At 42.9% G+C, this 19,876-nt stretch overlaps 1 protein-coding gene across 1 annotated transcript in view; it reads right to left on the minus strand.

Annotated features, from left to right (window-relative positions):
- BRPF1 (bromodomain and PHD finger containing 1) overlaps positions 1-19,876 on the minus strand; it is a gene marked incomplete at its 5' end in the record, with an annotated part of 1,674,836 nt that overhangs the window by 958,202 nt on the left and 696,758 nt on the right. Inside the window, one exon of the mRNA XM_044076412.1 lies at positions 10,366-10,416. Within this exon, the coding sequence (XP_043932347.1) occupies positions 10,366-10,416 (51 nt within the window). The remainder of the gene's footprint in view (positions 1-10,365; positions 10,417-19,876) is intronic.

A 19,876-nucleotide genomic window follows, 5' to 3' on the forward strand; every position in this document is an offset into this window, starting at 1 on the left:
GTAGATAAGCCAAAGGGAAGTGCCGAGAATTGATAGTGCATGGAGCCTGCTCTGAAGCGTAGGTATTTCCTGAAAGATTCCCTTATTGGAATGTGCTGGTAAGCTTCCTTTAAGTCTAAGGCTGCCAACCAAGCATCTTTGTCTAGCATAGGAAGCAGCTGTTGAAGTGTTAGCATTTTGAATTTTGGGATTACCAAAAAGGTGTTCAGAATAGAGAGGTCCAGGATAGGACGCCAGGAGCTGTCTTTTCTGGGCACCAGAAAAAGTCTTGAGTAAAAACCTTGTCCCCTTTCTTCTGCTGGGACAGGTTGAATAGCCCTGATACTTAGAAGAGAGAGAGAACCTGCTGTTGAGCCTCTGCCCACTGATTTGGGGGTAGGTCTGCCCAACAATTTGGGGGTGGTAAGGTGTGGAAGTGGAATCTGTATCCTTGGAAACTATATTTAAATCCCATTTTTCCTGGGTAATGACTTCCCAGTTTTTTGCATGCAGGGCGAGCTTTCCTCCTAAGGAAGCAGGCAGTTGAGCAGGGCTTGGAAGGGTTAAGGTTAAGTCATTGTGACATTTTTCCATAGAGGGGTGTCTTACTACCTCCAGCTTTGGAAGTGGGAGCCCCCACTGCTTAGGCCTATGTGTAGCCTGACACTGTAACCTAGGTGGTCTGATGTTCCTGGTTTTGGACTGAGAAGGCCTGGAAGAGACTGGAAAGGACCAATTCTTAGAAGGCCAATGCCTACTAAATCTGGGAGGCTGTACTTGCAGGAAATATTTAACAGTTTGCATAGATTTAGCTTTTTCCTCCATCTTTTTAAGGATGACTTCTGCCTTGCTGCCAAGCAGGCGGTCTTGGTTTAAGGGAGCATCCAGTAATTTAGCTTTAACATGATCTGGCAAAGACTGCTCCTTAAGCCAAGCATGCCTTCTAAGTACAGTCCCAATGACAGCAGCCCTGAAAGATGCTTCTAAGAGTCAAAACCACATTGCAAAGTATGTTTACCAACTTGTTCAGCAGAATGCATTAAATCCTGTAATTCTTTATGTTGAGCACAGTCTGGAATCAACATAATTTTCTGTTTAAGTAGTCCCATAATATGCTGCTGATACTTTAACATATGAAACTGGCAATTTTAGGCCCTAATGGCCAAAGTAGCAGAAGTGTACACCTTCTTACCCAATCTGTCCAAGGCCCTGGGGGGGGGGGGGGTAGGGTTTTTGGCAGCAGTAGCCTTAATTCCCTTTGGTCCTTGGGAAATGGTCTCTGGATCCGCAGTAGGATTCTTGAAGAGGAACTTTTGAGAGTTAGGCACTCTGTAATACCTGTCAGGTTTTCTGGGAGTTGGAGGTAAAGTGTCTGGGGCCAGGCTAGATTCCAAGATGGCATCATCTACAATGTCCAGAACAGGAGGGATAGCTAATGGCCTGTGTTGAGGGAGTAAGAATACCCTAAGCCTCTTTTTGGAGTCAGAGTAATCCTTGCTTTCCCAACAGAAATGCTCCCTAAGATTGTGCAAGGTTTCACCAAAAGAAAAATCTTCTGGAGGGGAAGCAGAGGGAATGGAATCCTCTGCATCAGAATCCTCATAGGTAGATAATGGCAAACCCTGAATCAGAAGAAACAGAAATTTCAGAATCCTGATCAGAATAATCAGAAGGAAAATCAGTTCTACGTCTCTTGGAGGGGGAAGGCTGGCTTCCCCTAATTAAAGTAATAAGGTCTTCAGCCATTCTAAGCATTTTTTTTTTTTAGGTATATGGGTCTGACCATGCAATTTGGACGTCTGTTTTCTAGGCATGGGTCGAGTTTTAGGCCTTGATGAATAAGATGGCATTGGTTTAAAATGCAAATCTGTAGGCCTGAAAACACCCTCAAATGCCAGTGCCCGCACAGCGGCTCTGGACCCATCCAAGGTAGAGACATCCGCAGGTTCCATAGTCGAAGCATCTCACAGCATACCGGACTCCGAATGGGTCTCAGTAGAGGCCTGCAAATTTGAAGTAGAGGGTATCAGGGGCTGCAAAAGCACCTCACTGAGTACTGGAGAGCTGGCAACAAGCTTAACAGAAGCGTTGTCGGCAGTTTTGGACCTATGCGATCTGTCTTTATCCTTACATTTTTTCAGAATATCGGTAGTCAGATTGTTTAACTATCCAGAAATGGCTATGGTAAGCAGAGTATCAAACTAATTTGCTGCAAAAATAGACGACTAATAGTTCGGGGGTTGAATAAGGCACAAAACAGACAGCGAGGGACGTTGTGGTCTAGGCTTAGGCAAGGAATGCAGTATGAATGAAAATCTTTATGAGGTATTTGCTTTCCACAGGTAAGAAAATTGTTAACTTTTACTGACATCAGTTAAGAGCAAGAAAAAGGATCCCAACGGGGTACTTGGCTTTTTTTGAAAACTTCAGTTCGGAAACTCGAAAATGAAAATTTCGGAATTCGGCCGACGGGCACTTGTGAATTGCTTCTGCGTGGCAAGAAAGACTGATGTAATGGCGTTGGGTGCATGTTTTATTACCCCTGACAACCTGATGTCATGGAAGGAGGGACAGCATCCAACGCAGGAATCCAAGACTCTGGTATTCAGTCCGGCTGAGTGCTACCTGCAGGCAAGACAACCCAAATGTAATGACTGCAACAGTGAAACACGAAGAACATCTGGATGAGCAAAAATTCACCTCTCTGGAAGGGTGCTACTTGAATGTTAATGGATATACTGTAAATGATTAACAAAACACTGAACAAATTAAGATTAAACTGCTTAATGCGACTGATAAAATAAATTCAGTTTAAATGTTTGAATTGGATTATCACCACCACTAAGAAAATTAGTCTGCTGAACATTTCTGCAGTTTATACTTCCACAGTAATAACTTTGGTTCTTCAGATATGAACACTTGTGTGCACTGTGAGTTTATAGCCACATTTCATCAAAAAGCTCAGGATGGAATGACTAGAAGCTAAGAAAGTAACCTACCAGAGCTCCTATGAATGCAAACAATGAAGTCAGCCTGTTTAGAATTTGGGATCTTCTTTAACTTCTACTTTAGTTTAATCAGGATAAATTAAAATGAAAATCAGTGGAAAAGATGAAAATATTCTCTGCTAGCAAGTCAGAAATGTGCTTATAAAGATGTACTGTTCAACAGGACTGAGAAAAAATAATGCTGCAATCCCTTTTAGTTAAGACAAATTCTTGAATGGATTTGTAATCAAAGAATGCTACAAAGGTTTTTGGTTAAGATAGATACTTAAACCTCATAGTTTGGGGACTTCATTAAATTTAAACCTTCCAGTTAAGTTACAGATTTCTTTCCCAAAATATCTGGTGTTAACCAGTGGAGTTGTGTGTCTTGGTTTCAGAAATTTGACTTCAGTTTTATTAGTCATCCCTCAGCACTAACGTCTGATGTTGCAAAACTGGTCATTCAACAGCAAACTGCTACATTAGGTGAAGCTAAACTTTAAGATTGGTGAATCCATTTCCGATACTATAAACATTAACACTACTTACAGTAAAATCCTTGCCATGTCATACTGAAGACCATAGCAGTGTTACAGTTGCCGGAGAAAGAATATTTTGGCCTTCTTTGCAATTTGTACAAAACAACTGAAAGGTTCCTATTGGCTAATGTACAAGTGGCTTGACTACTCAGGAAATTAAATCCTGTCCCCCCCCTATAAAATGTTTGAAATACAGCAGTGGGCAAGTATGGCAAGGGTACAGATGGGTCCCACCCAGCCGTTCCTAGGTGTGTACTACGCTAATGGTCCTGGAGCCTTTACAAGCCTAGCCCATAGAAGTGCCCTGGCATTGTGCTGTCCGACATTAATTCCCAACATTAATTCCCAATGCCTCTATCAAATAGAGCCACTGGAGTGATCCCCGGGGTTAACTTATTACCCATCCACTCATCAAGATTTCTCTTGAAGAGGGACAGTGAGGTGCTCTGCTTGACATGTATGGAAAGTCTATTTGAGAGCATGGGCAGTCTCTGGGTGAGGAACCTGTCCCTCCAGCATGTTCTGTTGATTGTAGTAATGAGGTTGAGGTCTCTGAAGTGAGTGGTGTTGAGGGATTGGGATTTCTTTAGATGCATGCAGCATTTCTATTAGAGCTGGGTCAGACATGGCTTTGTAAGTCAAGCAAAGATCGCCTCTAAGTAGGCAATATGAGACAGAGAATAGCTGAAGTCTTGAGTCTGTGTATAACATGTGTTTAATGCCTACGATCCTCTTCGTGAGGTACTTCTGTGGCCTCTCCAGCTGCTGCAGGTGTCTAGGGAGGTACATGCCAAATGGGGCATTATACTCAATGATTGGTCTAATGAGGGAAGAATAGAGAGAGATGATGACCTCTTTCTTCCTGGATGCAAAACCTTTGGTAATGAGATGTGCCACATAGGACTTTCTGACCACAGTTGCAATGTGGTGGTCGAAGGAGAGGTTGCATCCCCAGATCTCTTATAATGCCTTCAGTGTTCAGTGGGCTCCCACTGATGTGGTATTTAGTGGCAACTGAGTTTTTACCAAAGGAGATGACGATATTTTTTGGCATTAAGCTTAAGGCCATGGTTTTGACACCAGTCGTTGGTCTCAGTGAGGTCTTTTTGTAGGATGTCTGCATCACTTGGGGAGTTAATAACGGCTCCCAGCTTGCAGTTGCATGCAAACTTGGTCAGCGAGAGTCCCTTTGTGTTGGCCTGGACTTCTGAGAAGTAGATGCCTAACAGGACAGGACTCGGGACCGATCTCTATGGGACTTCACTTGTGACTGGAGTCTACTACTTTCACGCTGTGTGTTCTGAGAGCCAACATGCAACAGACCTAATGATATAGGGGCTGATGCCTAATTTGTTGAGTTTATCAATTCCCGAGTTAGGAATGGTACACCAAAGGCCTTGGCCAGATCGAGGTAGGTTGCATGTAGTGCCTTACCTCCATCCACAGTACTGGTGACTGACTCAAAGAAGTCAACCAGGTTGAGCAGGCATGATCTCCCTTTCACAAAGCCAAATTGCGTAGGGTCTAGAGTTTGGAGATTTAATCAGGTCCATGATGCGCACTATAGTTTTACACATCAGACTCGTCAGGCTAACTGGGTGATAATTCCCAGGGTCTGTAGTTGCTCCCCCTTTATGGAGAGGGATGCCTGTAGCAGTGCGCCATTCGGTAGGGACAAAGCCTGAAGTGAGGCTGTGACTGAACAGGACACACAGATGTGGTGCCAGTTCACTTTATAGTTCATGTAGAACACAGCCAGGGATATTATCGGGTCCCATGGAAGTTGTATTCTTGGCCTTGGACAATGTAGCTTTATCCCGTGCTGCAGTAATGCAGGGTGCCTGGGCATTCTTCCGGTATTGTGACTGGTCCTTTGGGGGGGGGGGGGGGGAGTTGGCACTGAATCTGTCAGCCAGTATGTTGGCAATATCTGTTAACTCAGTATAGGAGGCACCATTGTGCAGTAAACTCAGAGCAAACACTGGTATTGGCATGGAGGTTCTTGATATAACTATAGAAGGCTTTGTGATTGTTTTTAGTGTCTGCTGCAATTCTGCCTTCATAACTGGCTTTAGAGGATTAGATGAGGGATCTCAACTTTTTGAACTTTTTGTTGAAGCTAATAAGGGAGATTTTCCAGTCTTGGGACTTCACCTTTTTCCTGCAACAGTTTCTTCCTTCTGTTGTAGAGTTTATTAATGGCAGGGGACCACCAAATTGGCTTCCTTTTTTTGGTGGAGAGCATCTTGACTCTGTTGGGTATGGTTAGCTCCATGCATTTATGTACGTGTTCGTACAGTGCATTGATGTATGATTCGGCAGTCATGCAGCTATTTTCCATTGGCATGGGTGCCGTGAAGTTATGCAACTCCGTGTTTAGGAGCCCAACGTCAGCTTTGGAGAAGTTTTTCATGGTGGTTACCTTTGCGGGGGGTGTGGGTGAGATATGGATTTCCATGGTGATTAGTTTATGGTCAGATCGGACAAGGGAGGGATTGACTACGGGTGTAACCAATGGTTGGTCATGTTAGTAATAACCGGGTCAAGGATGTTGCTTCCTCTATGAGCTGGTCCAGGGCATTGGAACTGATGAATTCCAGAAAGTTTTGGGCCAATGTATTGGTGCTTGAGTAGTTCTCCCAGTTGATGGAGGGGTAGTTGAAGTCTCCTAGTATGGACTTTTATAGATTCCAGGGTACTTAGGAACATGGAGTACGTCTAGGGACATGATTGGGGACTTATAGCAGGCTATGACCTGGATCGCCATCTCACCCAATGTTAGTTGTACCTGAAGCATCTCATATGCACTATGCTGGGCTACTAGTCTGGAGGTGTGCATATCCTTTATGAATATAGAGACACCACTGTCTTTGGAGCTACATTTCATGTTTTGGGGCCAAAAGGTGTGGAATGAGTTATAGCCTGGTAGCACAGCGGTGGTTTCTGCTGCTTTAAAACCAGGTCTTCTTTACAGCACAGATGTCGATGTTATCCATTCTGAAGAGTGCTTCGAGCGAGTGCATCTTGAGATTTAGACTTCTAACGATGAGCAGCATGAACCTCAGATTGCATTTATTTATAGCTGTTATGGTGGTAATTTGGTCTTTGGAACACCGCATAAAAAAGGCACTACAGGGGTGGCAAGAACCTTAGCCAGTACCCGGAAACCCAGGGGTGACAGATGCAGGCAATCTCTGGCAAAGCATTGAAGTCAGTCAGTCATGTCGTCCCAAGCACACAGATACTGGATCCCCTTAGAATGACACCAGAAACTTAGCCAACTGTTAAAGTCAATCATTTTTTGTTTGTACTGCGATATTCTGGGTGACGGTAGGATACTTCTCAGAGCTAAGGTCATACTTGCCTGGGGCACATAATCAGAGAGCTCCACCATGTCTCTTTTCCTGTAGTCCAGGGAGGTGTGTCTCAGGTCATTCACACCCACATGGACAATGACAGTCATACTTCTACTTGTTGTGGAGTGACCTGAGTGCATAAGTTGTATGTCAGATTCTGGCACCTGATAAGACAGGCTGACTGTTACCTTCTCCTTATTCAACCTAGTGAGTGGGACATCTGTGTGCTCACAATTGGGTCACCTATGATTAGTGTATTGGGCAAGGTGTTTAGTCTTAGGGGTTTAGGTTGAGGGCCACCCTGTGGAGGTGAGCTGCGTCTCCTGTGGTTTGTGCTGTGTTGCGGTAGTCGAGTGGGTTTCTGTCTTGGAGGTCTTTGCTGTTTGGGTAAATTTCTACTGACAGCCTCCGCGAAGGTGGGTGTGTGGTTTGTGTTTTTATGTGAGATGTGATGGTGGTTGTTCTGGAGGACTGTGTGTTCCATGAGGTGTGGTGCAGATGTTGACCTTCTCCTCTTGACCAGCTAGTCAGGTCTTGGCTAGAGAGTGCGTAGCTTCCAATTTGGTGATATCAGTGCATCTCTCACAAGTATGAGCGTTGGGAGGTAAGAGGAGAGGGTTGTCAGTGTACATGAGGCAGTTGCTGCACTGCCTCAGAATGTCCAAGTGCATCAGGTTAATATGAGAAAGCAGAGGGAACTGCCCCTTTAATCATGCCAGGAGGGGTAGTCATAACTACTAGATACTGGAGCTATTTCCGTGAAGAACAATTAGTGCTGACAGCACTTAGGTGTGCTACAATAATTGCTACATTCTACCAAAAGCAATAAGGGCCAAGACCACCTCGCCCAAGGAGTAGCTATTCAGCACTCTTACTAAGTGAGGTATACTTCCAACAGACTGTCTAGCCTCTTAATATTTCATGTCAGAACACACATAAGGACACTGTTTTATCCAGCTACCTTTTAATATATATTCTTTTCTGATTAAATATGAAACTATACCGTATTTTCTTAACCCGCGGTGGTGGTGCTGCGGTAGCGCTGTCGCCTCACAGTAAGACGCTGTCCGTTTCGATTCTCAGCTAGAGCATCTTCTGTGTGGAGACATGCATGAATGGGCGTACCTTCGTTGAAGGTTGTGCGTCAGGCCTGGCAAGCCGGTACGTATAAATCAACTGCCAATCATTAGCGGACTGGAGTTCCGCTGTGGCGAACCATAACCGGGAAAAGCCGAAAGACACAAACAAACCGTGTTTTCTTAATCAGTCCTGCTGTCCTGTATTAAACAGCAAAGAGTGTACAAAATGCTGTTATGCAAAGGTAAATATCCTCCAAGTATAAAGCAAGAAAAGGAAGCAACACTTCCTAATAAATACTGTGTGAAGCAGTACTAGATAAACATTCCAGTAAAGCAGTAACACAGTGCTACATTCTCCCAAGTGCCACCATCCCTACCATACATAATTTAAGTTTTAATTAAGCATTGTTCTCGTTCATTCATTAAAAAGAAACAAATCTGTACTCTGCAGTACCTGTAATATGTACAAAGTTCTATAAAACAGAGATCTCAAAAACAATGAACCAGATGTATCCAGCCCAAAGTACAGTAATTCTACTATATAAACTTGAAAGATGCCTGCAAGTAATAGTGCAAATGCACAGAGAACTATAGTACTTTGGATACCAATATATTTTAAATACATCCAGTTTATGCTTCTATACAGATGCATGTCAAATAGGTGAAAAGTTCAAGTTTCAATGAAACTTGACAAAAACACAGTCGGGATGCAGCAACAAAACTAATCACCCTAAAAGTAGAACTATAGTAGTTTAAAAATGGTAAACACATAGCCAAAATAAATCTAAACCCTGAAGAATTCAAATAGTAACTGACCAGATGTAATAAGCTATAGAGTTTTAAAAAAGAAGCTTTGTGATGTCAACAATCCAATAAATCCACAGTCTCAGAGATTGTCAGTCAAAAACAAGGCAGTATATGTATGTGTAAGACAGTGCCACAAATTAACATATTAATTTTGTACATTAGGTAGGTAGCAACCACATCTTTACTTGAATAGCTGACTGCAAACAGTATGTCATTCCTGCGGTCCAACACAATGCAAATTCAGGAACATTACACACAATAAAACCCTTTGATTATCAAACCACTGCAAGTAGCTGATACACATGCACATAACAGTTCAGTCACTTAAAGACAACCCCCCCTTATGCACTCCATATCCCTACTTCACAAGTAAATCACTGAACTCCACTAAATCTCTAACCTGCCTCCACATCTGCCATTCTGAAATGTTTTACTCAACTCAAAACCAACTGTAGCCCCGGACAACTTATCAGTAAAATATTTTAAAACTGCTGCAGGCGCACTGGCCTCTCATATCCATCATCAAACAAATCCATTACAGAAAGTTATGCACCGGTCACTTGGAAATTAATCTTTTTTTTCCTCTTGTACACCTTTATTAAATTGTCACTTAAGGCATATGCATGCAAACATCTCTAGAAAAGACAGCAAACCATATTTTTCCACTTACACAGATTACATATGCTTTTTCTTTATAACTTTCAGTCCAGCATGAAATAAATTGTTCCATTCTTGCATTCCCTTAAACCTCATTCCTCCTACTGCATATTGTTTTGCATGTATTGTTCCCACAAATTTCATTTATTTCTATCCAAATTTCTCCTTCCCATTTCTAAATATCTTTCTTCCATTTATCTTTCCTACCTCTTTTATAATATTCAATACTTCAACTATAGTTTAGTTTTTGATTTCCATTTTCTAGTAATTTTTTTTTTTTTTTGGCAGCCAATAGAACTGAGTGTGCATGTGTGTGTATGCATGCGTGTGTGCATCCCTAGATAAAAATTATATTGGACAAGAAATGATTTTTTTTTTTTTTTATGTTTTACCTTGCACCTTCTCAGAAGCAAGGCCAGACTTCATCTCCCATATGACCTTGGGTCAGACTAAGTGGGTAAGTTGAGAATGAAAAAAAAGTGTACTCTGTCCCTATAACTGTCAATCAAGTTTCTATCAAATCTGTCAAAATACCTGACCAAAGCACCCATTATCACTCAATATCCATGCAAACTAGACAACGGCTGCACAGACTGCAAATATTTAATCTCAACTTGTGTTTGTTTAATGAATATGCACTTTACATGCTTTGTTGTTCAGCTAAACATACCCAAATTACCTCAAGGACATATACCACAACATTTTGTATAACCAGATAATTGCATTTATTGTATAAACTGTGTTCATTTTTCTAATGCTACACAAGTTGAGTAGAAATATCAATTTGCCCCACTAACACAAAAGGCAGAGCATAAACAAAAAAATGGAAATGGGCATATGAAAGCAAAATAAACAGGAAGCAATGCTGTTCACAAATAGTTTAAAGGATATAAACTGCATCAAAACTAAGGCTTAAATATCCTCACATAAAACAATTTCAAAATAAGAAACATTACTGTACCTGTGACCATTTTGGCTTCTGCTGGGCTGCCAGATATTTTCTCACCTGTAACTACACATTTAAATGTCTGTTAAATAAAATTGTGGCCTTTTCAACTTCTACATTACTTACACAGTCCATAGGTTAACTACACTCCCCAACAAGCAATCTTCTACACAATATACATACACATCAGATACAAAAATTAACAAGTCATAGTTATAAATGGCTGCAAAAACACAATACGCAAGAGATGCAAGTACTACACAAGACTCATTGAGTGCAGGCAAAGATACCAATATTCCATTCAGATTCCTCCTTAAAGAATTTCTTCCAAGAATGTAAGAAAGTACAGTTGTGTACACCTACCATAAATGTAGATGTTAGAGTGTCTTCACTGTTGCAGTCATAACTGTACGGTGCTCCTGCCGACAGGCAGCCCGAGGTCGGCCAGAATTCCAAAGTCTGGGTCCGGCGTCGGCTGTACCAGCAAGTACCCTGATGTCAGAACGTAGAGGTATAAAGCTGACAGCAGACGCCATCTTCTCCAGCCTTTCTTGCCCCAGATGTCAGAAGCCCCCAACAAAGAAACCAAAAGGTGTCCAAATAGAAACACAAATACACCACAAAGGAAGTGGAAGAGAGACCAAGTGAAAAATAGAGGGGACTGGTGGGAGGGAAACACCGACTGCAACAGTGAAGACACTCGAACATCTACATTTATGGTAGGTGTACACAACTGTACTATGTTCTTCGTGTTTCACTGTTGCAGTCATAACTGTAGGGTAGAATCCCAAAGCTGTGAATGAGGGAGGAGGTTATGCAGAAGAAGGGGCAGCTAGAAGGCCCTGCAAAACAGCAGAGGCAAAGCCTGCCCTAGACTTAGAATACAAAGGGAGATTATAGTGCTTAAAAAAAGTATGCACTGAACTCCAAGTGGCAGCTTCCAAAATGTCCTTGGTAGGAACTCCTCTGAGAAAAGCTGCTGAGGTGGCAGCTGCTCTAGTAGAATGACTTCTAACAATACCTGGAATCTGTTTCCCATAGTGAGAGTAACAAAACCTTATTCCATGAGCAATCCATTTGGAAATAGTTTGTTTAGAAATAGCCTTACCTAGAGAACTGGAGGCATAAGAGATAAGCAATTGATCAGATTTTCTGAAATCTTTAGTTTTGTCCAGGTAAAATTGTAGTTGTCTGTGTACGTCCAATGAATGTAAGATCCTTTCCCCTTTATTTTGAGGATTTGGAAAGAAGGTAGGAAGGTGAATAGTCTGATTTAGAGCCACTTTAGAAATCACCTTAGGCATAAATGTAGGATTGGTCCTCAAGGAAACTCTGTCTTGGTAGAAGATAAGATATGGTTCCACAGCCGTGAGAGCTTGTAACTCTGAAACCCTTCTAGCAGAAGTCAATGCTAATAAGATAGCTGTTTTCCAGGATAAGAACTTGATATCCGAAGCCGCAGCAGGCTCAAAAGGAGGCAAAGTAAGTTTCTCCAAGACATAATTAAGATCCCAAGCAGGAACAGGAGGAGTTCTGGGAGGTCTTAAATTCTTAGCTCCTCTCAAAAATTGTCTCACCAGCTGGTGAGAAAAGATGGGAGGATCAGTGTTGAAATGAGCCGAGATAGCAGAAGCATGGATTTTGATGGAGGAAAAGGAGAGGCCTTTAAGCAAAAGGTCTGAGAGGTAAAGTAAAATGGAAGAAATATCAGGCAAAAGAGGATCTGAACCTCGATCCTGCATCCAAATACAAAATAGTTTCCATTTAGAAGCATAAGATTTTCTAGTGCTAGGCCGCCTAGCTTCTAAAAGAACATCCAAAACTTGTTTGGGAAGAGAAGAAGGAATCAAAGGCCCTTGTAGAGCCAAGTTGCCAGGCACAGAGTCTTGATTTGAGAGTGTAGCATCTGACCCTGATGCTGGGACAGAAGAGAAGGGATCAGAGGTAGAATCCATGGAGGTTCCAAGAATAGGTGTTTCAAAGTTGGATACCAAAACTGCCTTGGCCAATTTGGAGCTATCAAAATGATAATCTTTGGTTTGTCCTGCTTTATTTTCAGTAACACCCGAGGCAGAAGAGGAAGAGGAGGGAAGGCATATCCCGAAAGATTCCTCCAGCTGAATGACAGGGCATCCACTTTCCACGCTGTTTTGTGGAAGGACCTGGTGCAAAAGAGAGGCAACTGATGATTGAGATGGGATGCAAACAGATCTGAGGACAACCCCAAACTGCAGTAATCCTGATGAACAAGTTGGGGTCCAGCATCCATTCATGAGGATCCAACAGGTTTCTGCTTAGGCTGTCTGCTAAGAGGTTCTGTTTTCCTGGAATGAATTGAGCTTGAAGATGCAGATTCATATTTAAAGCTGTGTCCCATAAACTCATGGCTAGTCTGCAAAGGGGGTAAGAGTGAGAGCCCCCTTGCTTGTTTATGTACCACATGACTGTGGTATCGTCTGTATGAATCAGAAGAGGCCCTGGTTGCAAAAGATTCTGGAAGGCTAGAAGAGCATTTTGGACTGCCAACATTTCCTTCAAGTTGATGTGCCAGGGAAGATGCTTCTTTGTCCAAGAGCCCTGCTGGCAAATGTCTAGAAAATGAGCTCCCCAAGCATAATCCGAAGCATCCGTGGTTATGATCTGAGAAGGTTGAGGCAGACGAAAGGGATTCCCTTCGTTTAAAGCACAAGCCCTGGACCACCAAAGGAACTCTTTTTGGAGGCAGGGAATCAGTGGAATCGTTGTGTCCAGACTGTGGTAATGCTGTGACCATACACTCTTTAGGTACCATTGAAGTTTTCTCATATGAAGCCTTGCATTTGGAATCAACAGGATGCAAGAAGCCATGTAGCCCAATGCCTGCAGGAATTTCCTTGCAGTGAGCTGAGTTAAAGTAGCCAAGGTCTTGAAAATTGAGGCCAGTTGTAATTGTTTTTCTGGAGTGAGGAAGGCCCTTTGCAAGCTTGTGTTTAGAAGAGCTCCTAAAAAAATCATTTGCTGAGAGGGGATCAGATGTGACTTTTTTGTGTTCACTGAAAATCCCAGAAGTAGGAGAAGACGTTGAACAAACTGCAGATGTTGAAGCAGAAGGTCTTTGCTGTCCGCCTGAATAAGGCAGTCATCCAGATAGGGATAAATTTGAATCCCTTGGAGTCTGCAATAAGCTACTACTGGAGCCAGACACTTGGTAAAGACTCTGGGCACAGTAGATAAGCCAAAGGGCAGTACAGAGAATTGAAAATGCCTCAAACCTGCCTTGAATCTGAGGTATTTTCTGCGTTCCTGCCTGATGGGGATGTGTAAGTAGGCTTCCTTTAAGTCCAATGTCACCATCCAAGCATCCTGGGAGAGCATTGGAAGAAGTTGTTGTAGAGTAAGCATCTTGAATTTTGGAATTTCCAGATAGGTGTTCAATACTGAAAGGTCCAGAATAGGTCTCCATGAGTTTTGTTTTCTTGGGACCAGAAATAGTCTTGAATAAAAACCTTTTCCCATTTCTGAAAGTGGAACAGGTTCTATAGCTCTCATGGCCAATAAAGCGTCCACTTGATTTAAGGCCTCTGACCATTGATGTTTTGGCAGATCTGGCCAACCAAAAGACCTTGGTAGAGAATGAAAGTGGAACTTGTAACCTCTTAAAATCACGTCTAAAACCCATTTGTCTTGGGTAATATGCGTCCAATTTTGGTAGAAAAGAGAAAGTTTTCCTCCGAGAGGGGCTTCCAGGCAAGGAGGACCTGTAGCCCAACAGAGGGAGTCATTGGGTCTGCTTCCTTTGTGATTGAGATATGTCTTCTCCCCTTCTAGGGGATGAAGCAGACCATTGTCTGGACCTGTAAGAGGCCTGAGCCCGACCTCTGGAGCGTCTATATCTTCCCCTTTGAGGCCTGTCAGACGTGGGAAAGGACCAATTTTTGGAGGGCCAATTTCTGGAAAATCTAGGAGGCTGAACTTGTAAGAAATCTTTAACAGTCTGCATAGATTTCGCTTTATCTTCCATCTTTTTAATAACCTCCTCAGCCTTAGACCCAAACAAAACATCATGCTGAACAGGGGCATCTAACAATTTAGCCTTAACTTGCTCAGGTAAATTCTGTTCTCAAAGCCAAGCATGTCTCCTGATAACAGTACCAGAGGCTGCGGCCCTGCAAGAAGCCTCCAAGGCATCAAAACCACAATGTAAACTATGTTTGCTAACTTGTTCAGTTGCATGTAATACATCCTGTAATTCCTTGTCCTCTGCACATGCAGGAAAGGTAGAAAGTTTTTGCTTTAAAACAGACAAAAGAAATTGCTGATACTTGAACATATGAAACTGGCAATTTAAAGCTCTAATAGAAAGAGTAGCAGAAGTATACACCTTTTTGCCCCATCTGTCCAAGCCACGAGAATCCTTTTCAGAGGGAATAGGATTTTTAGATGAAGTGGCCTTAGCAGCCTTGGAACCCTGAGAAATAGTTTCAGGATCTGCAGAAGGGTTCTTGTACAAAAATTGATGGGAATCAGGGACCCTGTAAAATCTATCCGGCGTAGAAGGAGCAGGCGGAAAGGAATCAGGATTCAGGTTAGCTTCAGAGAAAGCATCATCCACAATATCAAGAACAGGAGGAATAGCCAAAGGTCTGTGTTGAGGGAGAAGGAGAAACTCCCTAAGTCTCTTCTTGGTAGCGGAATAATCCTGACCTTCCCAATGAAAATGCTCTCTCATCTCATGCAAAGTTACCCCAAAAGAAAAATCTTCAGGGGGAGAAGCAGAGGGAATAGAGTCCTCTGCATCAGAATCCTCATAGGGAGGAAAAGAATAATCCTTGTCAGAGGAAGAGACTGAAGACACAGAAGCCTGATCAGAGGAATCCAAAGGAATATCCTGCCTAGGCCTTTTTTCAGGAGGAGGGTGAGAGCCCCTAATCATAGTAAGCAAATCTTCAGCCATTCTTAATAATTGCTTCTGGGTCTTGGGAGCTGAATCCGAAGAAGCTTGAGAAGAAACCCTTGGCTTAACAGGGGTCTTTGACTTTGCCTTTGTCTTTGTAGTAATAGTGATATGAGAAGGCCTGAAAACCCCTTCAGAAGCCGGTACCTGCACAGCGGTTCCGGACCCATCTGAAGGAGCGATGTCCGAAGGTCCTGCAGCAGCTGAAATACTAGGCCTAGTTGGCTCCCCATGGGAGTCCGTGTTGGCCATCGGTTCCGAAGTGGCTGACAACAGGGGCTGCAAAAGCACCTCACTGACGACCGCCGAACCCGAAGCTGGCTCCAGCTGCAAAGTATCCTGTTTGGACCTCGGAGGCCTATCCTTGTCCTTGCGTTTCTTGTGAATTCCGGTTGCCGGTAAAGTATCCGACGACATCCTATAATTGAACCGTCTACCGAAATAATTCAAGGCCCAATCGTACCTACGCTTAATAGTGCGAGAATTAAACCTGGCACAAAACCGACAGCAAGAAACGTCGTGGTCAGGGCCCAAGCAAGGAAGACAGTAAGAGTGGAAATCTTTATGAGGTATTTGTTTTCCACACGATATACAATTAACTTTTTCTGACATCGGAGGAGCAAGAAAAAAGTTTCCCCAACGGGGTACTTAGCTTGAGAAGAGAAGACGACGACTTCGGACCGACGACAATCAAAGCACGTTGTCCGGAATCCGCCAACCAACAACTTGCAAGCTGCTTTCCACCGCACGGCAAGAAAGACTGGAGAAGATGGCGTCAGCTGTCAGCTTTATACCTCTATGTTCTGACGTCAGGGTACTTGCTGGTACAGCCGACGCCGGACCCAGACTTTGGAATTCTGGCCGACCTCGGGCTGCCTGTCGGCAGGAGCACCCTACAGTTATGACTGTAACAGTGAAACACGAAGAACATCTAGAAAGTATCTTTCATATTCATCAGTCAGTATTGCATAACAGTTCTGCAGAAAAAAACTCAAGTTACTACAATATACTTGAAAATTAAGTGTTGATGCTACTTACTACAAAGGCACTGTAGCTACAAGCTTGAAATCATCTTAAACTTTACTGTAAGGAAAAAAAAAGTCATGTACTCATCATAATGTTCCATCTGTGTTGTTGCCTCTCATTTGCTCTTCAACCTATGGGTTTCGGATCAGAGCATTAAATCCGACTCAGCCACATATCAAAGCTCCAGGCTCTGACACCCGAGCTCCTCCTCTAACCATAATGCTCCTCCTCCTCCAAATCCCTCAGCTCGAGTTTGCTGTATCATATTATATCACATAATCATATCATACAAGTTGAAAGAAGTCACCTAGAGACAATAGGATAAGTCTAAGGAATATTTCAGGAGCTCAAACAGGAAGTAGTATCTGTCAAAAAGTCCTTCAAAGGGTAGGGGGATGGAAGGAGTGAAGGCTGAAGAGCAAATGAGAGGCAACACAGATGGAATGTCAGGGTGAGTACAAAATGTCTTTATCTGATGATGTTGCCTTCATTTGCTCTTCAACCTATATGACAGAGTCCCCAGCTACAGAAAAACTTGGGCGGTCATCAAGGAAGGATTTTTCAGAGCACAGCAGAACCAAAGCATGACCTTTTCCTAGAATTAATGTCTAGTTTGTAATGTGAAATAAAGGTATGATGGTATGACCAAGCAGCGGCTGCACAAATTTCATCAATGAGAAATTTCGACCAAAAGGCTGAAGAGGTGGAAACAGACCTAGTAAAATGGGCCTTAATGTGACATGGTAAGGGGATGCCCTTTGTGGAATACGCAAGCTTAATGCAACTAGTAATCCAATGAGCCAGTGTAACCTTGGAAACTGGTTTACCAACTTAGACTTGGAAAAAGAAATGAAAAGATGTTCAGATTTCCACAAAGTTTTGTTTCTATCCAAATAGAAGCGGAGTTGTTTATGTACAACCAAAGTATGAAGCAGATACTCTCTCCTATTTTGAAAATTAGGGAAGAATACAGGCAGATTGAGAACGTGGTTTATGTCAGCCTCAGAAGCGACCTTGGGCAGAAAGGAAGGGTTAGCGCACAAAGTAACTCTGCCCTTGAGAAAAATCAAATATGGAGGCTTGCACAACAAAGCCTGTAATTCAGATTGTCTAGTCCATACTCTTTTGGATGAAGTAACAGCTACCAACAACACTGTTTTCCAGGTCAGAAACTTTAAATCTACCTTAGCTGAAGGTTTGAAAGGGGAGGTGAGACTAAAGCCAGTAAAACCAAGGTGAGATCCCAGGGGAGTGCAGGTTCCTTAAGACGACAAAGGAGAAAGATACCGTTTAAGGCGGCCTTGCAGAACTTGGATGAAACTAGAAAGAATGAATTTCCCCCATATGAAAATTGGAAAGGGCCGCCAGTTGCACTTTCATCGTTGAAAAACTAACCCCATTACAAAAAATATACGCCAGGAATTCCAACACAGCAGGAACCGGGGATGTAAAAAGATCTAGATTGTTCTAATGAGCCCAAATGGAGAATCTTTTCCACTTACTACTGTACAACTTCCTTGTGGATGGTTTGTGTGCCACAATCAAAATTTTGCTAACTGGGGGAGAAAGTCCGGGCATTCTAGGCATCACTGGAAGCAGAGTAACCAAAGCGGTTAGTTTCAGGTTCAGAAACTCCGGATGGGAGTGTCCCGAGGGATGAGACAATAGATCTGGAGAGGCATCCAGAGTCCAAGGTGGACAAACTAGGTTAGACCAAAGGAAGAGGAACCAGACTTGTTGGGGCCAAAAGGGGGCAATGAGGATCACTTGGCATTTCAACCCCTGAGCTTTTTTCAGAAATTTGGGAATGAGCAGAAGAGGGGGGATAGACAGTAGACCGGGCGGCCAAACACGGACTAGAATATCTCTCAGTGACTGTCCCTGAGGAGGGTTCAGGGCAAAAAACTCACTGCACTTGATATTGGAGGAGACGCAAAAAGATCACAGCAAGGTTGACCCCATCTCTGGATGATCATATCTGCCACTTTAGGATTCAGATACCATTCATTGAACAGCAGAATTGTCCTGCTGAGCCTGTCTGCCAGGATATTCAACTTCCCCAGAATGTGTGTTGCTATGAGAAAGCAGTTGGAGGAAACTGCCCACTGCCACAATCTTATGGCCTCTCGAAACAAGGGGCAAGACCTGGTTCCACTTTGCCTGCTGATGTACCAGACCACTGACAGGCTTGTCTGTGAATTGCAACAGTTCCCGTTGGAAAAGAGGAATGACGGGTTTGCAATACAAAAAGCAATGCTCTCATCTCCAGAATGTTTATATGCTGATTGGTCTTTAGGGGGACCATATGCCTTGGACAGTTTGCCTCAGACAATGCCCCCCACCCGAATTGGGACGCGTCCATGGTTATAGTGGCCGTGCAAGGGGTTAGGATGAACGGGCAGGCCTAGAGAAGATCCACGGATGGGATCCACACAGGAGAGACTTGTCTGCATGCTCAAGAAATCCTGATTGGGTAATTTAATGGGTAGAGCAGGAAAGACCATTGTATTGCTAAGGTCCACTGAAGTACTCTTGTGTGAAGGAGGGCGCAGCAAATAAGATCTGAGGTATTTGGAGGAGAGGAGCATTATGCAAAGGAGAGAAGCTCAGATGTCTGAGCCTGGAGCTTTGGTAGGTGTCCGAGTTGGATCCGAAACCGATAGGTTTGAATAGCAAATGCATAACTACAAAGTACAGCAATCATCATCATTACAAACGCTTCAAAGATGAGGCATGCCAATGCAAACTTGTTAGAAAGTACTGCTATGATGGCATCCAAACAGTTCCTGTGAAACAAGGTCTTTTCACACAGTTGCACATCAGTGCTGAAGCATGAGAAAAGTACAATTGTGTAAGGAACATACCATAGTAACAGCTGTTAACTTGGATCACTGCTGCTGTTACAGCAAATAAGGGAGAAATTGTCAGCATACTGAATAATTGTTGCATGGAGTGGCTGTGAAAAATTGATTTGTGAATATGAAGAACAGTAGTGAACCAATTACGGACTCTTGGGGTATCCCAACTGAGACAGTTAGCTAGGGTAATAGTTCATTATTCCATTTAACTGGTTGCTGGCAGTCTGATAAACAGATAAGAAACCATAACATGGTGGACATATATAAATTTAGGGAGGCTAGTTGAATGAGAAATGCCTGGTGGGAAACTGTCAAAAGCTTTTGACATAGCCAGAAAGATAGAGACATGGAGACCATTGTTTCTGAGATTATTAATTGAATTAGTGAAGTTAACAAGGGCTGTAGTTGTGCTGTGTTTAGGCATAAACCCATGTTGGGAAGGGGGTAGTAGATACTGCAGCAGTGGTATGTGAACACATTCTTCAAGGATCATAGCAAAAGGAGTGAGAATAGCTATAGGCCTACAGTTGAGTACAGTGGATGCCCCACCTTTGTGTAGTGGGATTGATTATATAAGAGGTTAATAAAAATTACACACCACCTTCTGATACAATTCTTTGCATTTTTTTCCTTTTTTTATACTTTCCATAAAATAATTTTTTTCTGATATTCTTTAACTCCTTCATGCATAATTTCCCTACTTGCACTT

The sequence above is a fragment of the Protopterus annectens genome, chromosome 7.part0 (assembly GCF_019279795.1).
Source record: "Protopterus annectens isolate FY-2018-M chromosome 7.part0, PAN1.0, whole genome shotgun sequence".
NCBI classification, from domain to species: domain Eukaryota; kingdom Metazoa; phylum Chordata; order Ceratodontiformes; family Protopteridae; genus Protopterus; species Protopterus annectens.